Source organism: Opisthorchis viverrini (assembly GCF_000715545.1).
Source record: "Opisthorchis viverrini unplaced genomic scaffold opera_v5_19, whole genome shotgun sequence".
Taxonomy (NCBI): Eukaryota; Metazoa; Platyhelminthes; class Trematoda; order Opisthorchiida; family Opisthorchiidae; genus Opisthorchis; species Opisthorchis viverrini.
Window position 1 is genome coordinate 1,325,143 of NW_008751675.1, and position 9,889 is coordinate 1,335,031.

The 9,889-nt window shown below is 41.8% G+C and overlaps 1 protein-coding gene across 1 annotated transcript in view; it reads right to left on the reverse strand.

Moving 5' to 3' along the window:
• The window catches only part of T265_01756 (hypothetical protein), a gene marked incomplete at both ends in the record, with an annotated part of 18,064 nt that extends 8,468 nt beyond the window's left edge, over positions 1 to 9,596 (reverse strand). Inside the window, 4 exons of the mRNA XM_009165846.1 lie at positions 853 to 957; positions 7,537 to 7,620; positions 9,026 to 9,080; positions 9,421 to 9,596. Coding sequence (XP_009164110.1) covers positions 853 to 957; positions 7,537 to 7,620; positions 9,026 to 9,080; positions 9,421 to 9,596 — 420 coding nt within the window. The remainder of the gene's footprint in view (positions 1 to 852; positions 958 to 7,536; positions 7,621 to 9,025; positions 9,081 to 9,420) is intronic.
• Positions 9,597 to 9,889: the final 293 nt, after the last annotated feature.

Sequence of the window (9,889 nt, forward strand, 5' to 3'; positions counted from 1 at the left end):
AGCTATCTAGTAAACCCTTCTACGGCTTCTAGTTAAGCTAGTTTCATATGTTTCCTCATATTGGGTGGAGAACTCTTGTTTCGTTGAATAAGTCTTGTTTCACCATCTTATTGAATGGAGATTTTCAGCGCGCAAAATTGTACTTATAAATATTGTGAATTTAGGGAACCTTAATTGAGCAACCGTTCGTATAGCTGGCATGAATTTTCCGTGCAAATCCGTACAAAGTCAATGTTTGGTGCAGTAGTGAAATTTTGCAAACTCATAAAACATTCCAGTGCTGGGCCCCATGTTCGCTTATTAATCCAAGAAGCTGAGAAAAGTGAGGAAACTATTAAATAAATCTTTATCTTACCGCATTATTTTTAATTCCTTCCTTCCAGCCAGATGTATGATAAAGGGTAATCTCCCTCTAAGTAAGAGCATGCTAACAGTTGGCGATGAATTACCGTAAAATATTTGTGCGTAACAACGAACAGTGGTTGACACTTCTAGCACACACCTGAGTAACCAGTTTGTTGAATTTCAGACGAGAACGTAAAAGAGGGAATTAGAGGTAAACCTTTATGCTGTGTCTAATGATTAGCTGATTTTTATCGTAAATTAAGCGAACATGACAAACGTCACTCAGACATCATCAACCGCATTTGGATCACAAAACGAAACATTTTCCTTCCGATTAGGGGCATGTGCAGCACAAAAGGATGCCGTGGGTGAGTTCCTGTGTAGTAGTTGTCGTGAGTACCATGTCCGGAGATCGCACAGTCAAATTTCAACGCGACTTTCATGTCCGTCGATATCTGTAGTACGCTAGCGGGCAAAATGGCTCAAGTGGTTAGAGCGCGAATTTACTGACCGGAAGGTCCGAGGTTCGGACCCGACCTCTGCCTCTCGACTTGTCCTATCTAGGCTTGGGCAACCTGGCAGTATCGCAGCCCTCGTGCTTCCTTCGGGTAGCTAGGCACCAGAAGCGTGTTACAGCTGAACGATTACTCAGTACGCTAGCAGCATATCATCCAGCATTACGGCCGCACAAACTTCAGGAGTGAGCGCACTCAAATAACCGACCGGTGTTCAGCAACCTGTGGGTAGTACGTAACGTCTAGACAGTGTACTGCGTTATCTAGAATTTTATGGCAGCCTGGTGCAGCACATTCGGCTGAAGAACAATCATATAAAAAAGAGATCCCATTTTGATACATGTGTGTCCCCCGCGCAAAATCAGCAACATTTTTGCTCAATATCCATGCATTTAAATCCAAACAAATTCATCTACCCCAAATTGTCATCAAGCGTTTTTCCCCTTCGACAATGCCATTCATTGCAAACCCTCAAGAGTGTACCAAGTACAAAATTGAAATTCATCGCACGCCGGACTTGCCGTGGAAAACAGCCACTTGTTCCTCGTCTCTGTATCGGTCTGAACTCTCATTCCTACTATACCATGAATCTAGATATTCAGTGGCTTCATTGATGAAAGCGATGTAAGCGTCATTTTTCGTCGTTCTTCCCCTAAACTACAAACACATGATCCATCGTATCTAAAACCCATAATCTATGTTTTTGTGCAGCAATCTGTGAGAAACGTGATGCCTGTGTCAGTAAGTCTCTGACAAACTCCCAGATGTTCGTTTAAGCACATCACTTACTGTTCGAATTCTTCAATGAATTTTGCCACCCATTTCCTAGTCCAGACAAAAATCACTATCACCTATAGGGGTCACGTATAGCGAAATATCCTAATTTCATTGACAGTATGTCCCGTAAACTAGTGGACATCGGGAAACACAAACTTGCCCTGTCAAAATTTACTTTGCGCCAGGAGGTATGGTGCATTCTTCAGGTGCGTCGTATGCGACCATTGTTTGTTGGTATCCGTGTCTGTGTTGGTCTGTCACGTAGAACAGCGCCAGAAGACGACCGCTCACGGCGGCCACATACGCATTGCCGCGAGCCACATTTTATATCCATCTAAAAGCCATGTGGCCAGTATAACTCTAGGTAAGTAGACAAGTGGGAGAGCTGGTGAGTACTCAGCCATTTATCACATAAAACAAAGAGCTTAATACAATCATCTACTCGTTAACATTTCCTAACACGGCTTCATTGGAATAGTGTTAGGCTCAGGCTGGATACGATAGAATTTCCTAACACGGCTTCATTGGAATAGTGTTAGGCTCAGGCTGGAATACGATAGAATACATTCGATACTTCATTCCTTTCTAACAAATAAGTATATTCTCCCAAGTCCAGAAACTTTCAGACCCTTTCATGCTCTATGGATGACCTCAAATCGAAGCAAATCTGTGCATCTCTGCTTTTGATCAGTTCGATTCCAACAGCGTCCTCGGCAACAGATCGTTCCCCAGGAAACTTATTGCCAATCCACTCAGCCACCAAGCACGTCGATTCAGTTTAGGCACAAACGTGCCCGAGGATTTCTCAATACTAAGCAGCAAAGCGGAGGCGAGAAATATATATTCAACATCATCAATGCAAAGACAGACAGAGAATAAATCTCCAGCGTTCATTTCCACGACTTGTTGGAATTGTAGTGTTCTCCAGGGAAATGTTCACGTATCAACCAAATATGGTGGGGGCAGCTCAAATAGCAATTTTAATGACATACATTTCTGAATTCTGGCAATCTAGTAATCATCGCAACATTTTAGTGTATAGAATTTTCCTCTTAAATAATCGTACCCTTCAGAAAACTGCAAAACGCTTGCTGATCAGGACTCCGGAAGTACGTTTTTTCCTATGAAATACTGCTACTATGTTTAGGCTCAAATTTAGTCCAACTGGATTTCGAACATCATTTCACAGGACTAGTTAACATGAGTAAAATAGGATGCGTTGAATTTTTTCATATTATCTGATAACATTTTACCGCATTCACAAGATTAAAAGGCAAATATTGCGGTTTATCAGAAACTGGATGAACGAGATGCTTTAGCTTGGATTATGAAGTGATAAGGCTAGTATGAATTTGAGTGAGGAGCTTATTTCAGATAAGCATGTAAGAAAGACAATGGGTTCAAGATCGAAGGTCACCGTCCGCCATTCTCACACAGGACAACATATGTGGAAGATGTATTTTAGCGCCGATCTGCGTGAGTGGAGGCCTTGAATTGGGCATGGAGCACCACGTGTATGGTCTACTGGCCGAATGGGCTTATGAGCAGTCAGTCAGGATGAATCAAACAATGAGCTTGAACTTGATATCTGAAAAATATTATTTAAACTGGATTCAGGCTAGAGGGAAATTCCAATATGTTCGATGAATGTCTGGGGTGCTTCAAGTGTAGATGGAAGCAAATGCAACGAAAATTGTACTTCATTAATGAACTTGGTACTCCAAGTTTCCAAGTATTCCACACTTACACATTTCCCCCTTTCTCATGTAGCACTGTACACCTACAGAAAGACATTTTGTAAGTGATCCCGACCGTATCAAGGTTTGATTAGAGAAAATTAATTGGGCATTTCTTTTGACCGCTCCCTCAACTGAAAATGTCTGCTATTGAAAACAACTGTTTTGTTCACTTTTTTGTTCTTTTGCAAAGAAACTACTCATTTTGTTGGCACAACATTCAGGACAATCCACACATCTATGTCGGTGACAAAAGAATGAATGTGAATAACAATACTCAGAGACAACCAGAACAAAATGGTGGTGATATGAGTACATGTAAAAGCCCCATAACGGTTTACACCTCCTCCAGCACAGAACATTTGCTTACATGCTTGAATCTAAGTTCATGAAGTCAGACATTCGTAATGGTGGACAGGCACGGCATTCGAAACGAGATCATGTTAGCGTCGTGGTCCATGCGAACAATTACTGTGTATGCTATATCCGGGTTTGCTCATTTTAATATCTGACATATCAAGGAGCTTTTGGCTCAAAGTACACAAAAGAGCAATGAGGGATCGTGCTGCAGAAGTGCTGTGGAAGTTCTTGGGACTAGACTAGAAAGACGGACAACAACACAGCAGTAAGTTACTTTTGCTAAAATGCCACGCAGGGTACTTCTACCGGTAGACGATGACCTGATGCGTTTGCCTAGTTGGTCTAGTGAACGTTGTGATTCGGGAGTTATTTTACTCTACCTGGTGAACACTAGTGATGATGAACCTTATCCCGCATAGGTTCCGCAATGTGTGCATGATAAACGCGCGGCTGAATTAGATCGCGATTGATTTTACATTCAAAAGACCACCAATTCATCATAACGTTGTTCATCGTTGTAAGAATAGTATATTTTTCTCCGATGACATTTAATCATCACCCACAGATGGAATAAACATTGATTTTTTTATAAATTCACCCAAATTCTATTTACAACTCTCCGTCTTTTTATTTCGTTTTAGAGCCGCTGCAGTATGCTCTTCGAGGCGTTTCCTTTCCGTATTCCATTTTTAAGTGCTTTATTTCGTAACCACTGGCATGAAAAGACTTCCTAACCCTCTCTGTTTTATGACTTGCTTGAGTTGGTCTCTGGATTGACATATTACACCAAACTGCAGCATTGGACTTCTGCACGCAACAGTAAACTGGATAAAATAGGGCTAGTATGGGTCTGAAGAAATAAAAACGGGAAGTGAACATAGGAGGTTCGTTCTAAGAAAGTCCGCTAACGCCATTCTATGATCATGAATCATCGGTTGAGACCCAGAGCTTATGAGAAGGGTGGCCTCGGAGCCCGTACTAGCTGCAAGGCATACCGCAGCCGGTGATACCAGCCACTTTTATGGCATCTGATCTGCAAAGCCGTGGTTGGAAGAGAGTGTAACCCAAAAACTCAAAATATTTGAACGATATTTTGATAAATTATCTCGGGTCCAGTTTTAGGAAATTCAAATCCGTACCCTTAAGACCAGCTGAGAGTACCGATGTGCAGTTATAACGAAAACATGCAGTGGCGAACCGGTCAAGACTCATATAAGATTGAGCACAAACTGGCATGAAATTATCCTGGTCTAAATTCCACTATTCGAAAAGAAGTACATCCTGATCGATGGCCACTGTTTTGTGCACGAAGTCATGTGACGGCTTTAGTCCTGTGCCTGTTTCCTGGATCGAAATGAAACGAATGCCAGATTCAATAAATCTGCACTTTCGTTTTCTTGTTGTCATAAGGTAAAACTTCCGCACATTGGTTTTCAGGTTGCTGAGGTAGTCAACGATTTTGATGCCGATCAGGATTCTTTGCGGGGGACACTGTCGAAATTTCAGTTTTTTTGAAGCCTGCTCAATGCTGCGTAACCTACCATTTATGTGCATCAGAGAACCGTTTGCATGATCGCGATGGAAACTCAGATACACCTGGCACCATTTTCCGCCCATATTGCTTTAAGTTTGGTTGTCGGCAATTACTCTGATAACGTCATTTTTTCGGTAATGCCACGTGAACCTTTCGATAAACATACTCATTTTCAGATCAATTTGGTTTTCACGGGAGACTCAAGTGAAGCTCTGGTTTACGATGTTCTTGTCAAAATCAGTCCAATTTGAATTCAAGCAGAACATATGGTTGACGGAAACTCGGGGACTGTGGCTACCTGATAAGCCCCAAGAGAGGTGGAACCGGTCGGAAGTTCAGTAATTTAAAATGTATATAGTTTTCTTTTAACGGTGCGCTTTAAGTGTCATTCTGAGGACAGCTGGTAGATGGTGATCTTAATTAAGTGAACAGTTCGCCTGGTAACCATCATCCATCACGTCGACAGATCCCTTGACCCGAAACTCTGTTTGATGTTTACACAGTGCAGCCTTCATATGCGAACCCTTTATAAACAGAGTGAGATGCAGGGACAGGTCAAATAAATCCGGCAAAACATTTTCGGGAGCTTTGATCATCCGAAAAATATCCACCAATCACATTTGACGAGCGGTGGCGGTTTATTAGTTTACTACCCACAAGGCTAATGGAAACCCAGTTGGATTATTTCGACCGTCAATGAAGTAAATTTTAGTACAATTACAATGCAGTTAGCTGATGAAACATAACTCACCCAGAAGCCAAATAGAACCTCATAATTTGAGGAGCTCAATTCGGGGAGTACATTTGCAAACTTGGGTGGTGTTTCTGAAAAAACCGTTTAAGTCATACACTTGGAGTATTATTCTGCTACACGTCCCAACCAAAACATTAGGTGATCTGTTTGAACAGTATCATGAGCAAGAAACTCAGTTCAGTCTCTGTTTACGTCAGCACAATTTCACTTGGCGTATTCGGGTTGCAGCCTATTCCGCAGACTAACCAGTGACAGGAAGAAGGCCTTTGCTGCGGAGTTATTTATTAGAAAATGCCAACTGACCACTCACAGGCTATTGGACAGGGAAGCAAAACTCTCATTTGCATCTTACAAAAACTGAACATTCATCTTCACTTAAAGGCGTTTTCGTAAACCTTCCTGGATATTCATTGACTATTGCCCAAATCCAAGCAAATGCTAAAAAATGACCCCACAAATTCCTCAACAGATCTCTCTTTTCAATAGATGCATAGCTAATTTACAAAAAGAAAACATACTACTCACATGCCTCCTCCGTCAGTAGTATCACCGTTACACCAGCTTGCACCAGTCGTATTAGACCAATAAATGTATGACAAGCATTCACACAGCAACACCAGATTTTATGATTTCCAAAACAAACAGGGCCCAGTTCTCCTCTTTTACCCCTAAAACTTTCCGAACTCACGTAGGTGTAGGGTGCCGTTCTAAAGGCATCACAAATTGTGTGTCAATAAGATCCGCAGCACAAATGCAGAAAACATGTATTTAAACATCGACATAACTTTTTTCCGAGACGGAATTCATACGACTGACCTGATTTTATCAGCCGGAACTTAAATAAACATTGATCTCCAGAAACGAAGAACCCTAAGCAGTGTTCGGACAAAACAGAACATTAGTGTTAATCAATCAATAGACTACGGTCTAAGTATCCATTGCACTGATTTCTGGGCCCACATGAAAGAAACAAAAAGCAAAGCCGATTAGAAACCTGACCAATTTTACTGGTTACTCATCTTGTTTAGAACGGGCTTCCTGGTATTAGTGGAAGTAACTAATTTGAATACTAAGCCCTAGAGTGTTGTGTGAGTAGTGCAATTTATACATCGAGTTTTATTCTAGGACACATTGGGTTACATTCGGAGCAACAATTTGAGTAGTTCGACTGCTTTGGAGAAAATTAATTGTTGCGTTTAGTTTTGTGCCCTTGTCTATTCGTTTCATAGATTCGATAACTTGAAGTCCATATGGCATCTTCCAATTATGAATTTATCCTCGGGACCGTTTGTAAACAGAGTGAGGTGCAGGAACAGGTCAAATAAATCCGGCAAAACATTTTCGGAAGCTTTGATCACCCGAAAAACATGCACCAATCACATTTGACGAGCGGTGGCGGTTTATTAGGTTACTATCCACAAGGCTAATCGTAACTTATTTGGATGATTTCGGATGTCGAATAGACAATTTTTTATCGAATAAGTCGAAACAATTATGTGGAAAAACGTTATTTACCCTAACGCCAATTGGATCCTCGAAATTCGATAGCTGAACTTGTGACGTTCTATTTGATTTTTTGAGCATTTTTTGATAAATGCGCTGGAATAATTTGGGAAACATGAACAAGCACCAGGGAATGTTGAAGAAATTACGCCAACCAAATGACGTCGTCTAAGTGAACTCATGCTAGATTAGCACACCGTTCTGTATAAAATAATCGACTGCTTTACGTAGGTTTGCTAACTCAGGGTTTAATAACTCGAGGGAATGATTGTCTTGGATCTGGCTGTGTGCGTCGTTACAGCATCCGCGGTTAGTATGACATGGAACCCTCAGATTTGTCCATCTTTGGTTCGGCAAGTCAGAGTCATTTAATCATCTACTTTGAGGTGGTACCTCGCTGTTTATCAGCTTAGAAAGAATTATAGCTTCGGCAATACTGTGACTAGAAAATATCTAAAGTGAGTCCCATCTGATGGTAAACGCTTTTGATGCGAAAGGATAGTAAAGAAGATTACCAGTGTATGGACGCAATGCACTGCTCAGAAGGTTGCTGAAATTCTTCGACAACCCACGACGTGTTTCGCACTTCTTGGGGCTCATCAGGAGGCGCAGTCCCTGAGTTTCCGTCAACCATGTGTTCTACTGGATTACTGGTGTGTTCAGCTGCTAGGTGGTTGCTTCCGAAACGAATCTGTTGCTGGGTCTATAGAAGCACTATCGGTCTCTCAGAGATGCAGTTTAGTTGGAATTTAGTGCAGGTAGACTTTTCAAAATTCAGAGAAGATTTGGGTTACTGTCTCCGAGGACGACTTTCAAACATTCTACAGGTTTATAGGGGCCGTCACGATATATTTGTTTGATTTGTGGATCTACGGACATGTCAATGGCTAAGCGAAGTGAGAACCCTGTGCGTAGACCCTAAAGGCGTAATGCAGTGTAACAAAAGACAACTGCATGGTCGGAGTGCATGCAAGTATTCCGGAGAGAGTGGCAGGTAGTGATCGACTCTCCCTACTGGTAAATGGGGACAAAATGGCTTCATTTATATTCGAAGCTTGTACGTTGGTGTGCGCTCCGAAAAATTCTGTGGGTAGTACGTAGTCTCGAGATTTGTATATTTCATGTTCACATCTCTCCTCTTCACCGTCGTCCTACTTTCCTGACCTGGAAATTCCAATGCGGCCAGCGTGTGCCGGTAGCGTAGTGATAAGACACTCGCTCGCTCGTCAGATGTCGGGAGTTTAAATCCCGAGAAGAAAATGCATTACTGAGAAGTTCCGGTGAGAACAAAACTCGAATTTGGAGCTTTATTCTCTGGTACGGATTTGTCAGAACAATCTCAATAGGACAGGAGAAGAGCCGTTCAAACGAGAGTGCTGTAAGCATGAATTTCGAACGTGACAACAGTGTTTGTTTGATCTGAGAGGTTAGGGTGCCAGCCGACACCAGATCCACATATATGTGATATGCTCACTGCAGGAGATTAATACCCTCGACTAACCGCCAAATTAATAATAGCCTTGCCATAGTTTTGAAACCTAGCACCACAATCAAATCTGAAAAAATAAAAAAAACTCAAATTAACCTTGTTTTCTAACACGGTTATAATTTATTTAATAGTTTTTGCGGCCGCAATAAACCGAGACTTTCAGCACGCTAATCAAACTTTTTGACAAGTTTATTCGTAATGCACCGCTCAAAAGGACGCTGAAAATTCTCCGACAACCCACGACCAATTTCGCCCTCCATTCAGGGCTCATCAGGTAAGCAAAGTCCTCGAGTTTTCGGCAACGTATGTTCTTCTTGAAACCATATTACATGAAATTGGCGAATATACACTGATTTGCAAACAAATTTGGTTTCTCGAGAGACTCACCTGGAACCCAGCTGAATCACTCGTTTGTGATGTTCTCAGGCAACTGAATGTGCTGCATCAGGCCGCCCCATGCTTCAGTTGGTACGATATTCGAGATATCACGATACATGTATACATTTGTCATATACCACTCATAGGGTTGCTGAAAATTCTTCGACAGCCCACGAACGGTTTCGCCCTTCAAGTTCGAGCTCATCAGGTAGGCGCAGTCCCCGAGTTTCCGTCAACCTTATGTTCTACTTGAAGGCAAATTGCACGAAATTAGCGAATATACACTCATTTGCAAACTAATTTGGTTCTTTCGACAGACTCACCTGGAACCCGGCTGAATCTCTCGTTTATGATGTTCTCAAGCAACTGAATGTGCTGCATCAGTTGCTACAATTCAATGGGATACCGCGATACATGTTTAGATGTAACACACTACTGCGCCTACCTGATAAGCCCCAAGAATAACAAAGTCGATCGTGCGTTGTCGAAAAACTTTCA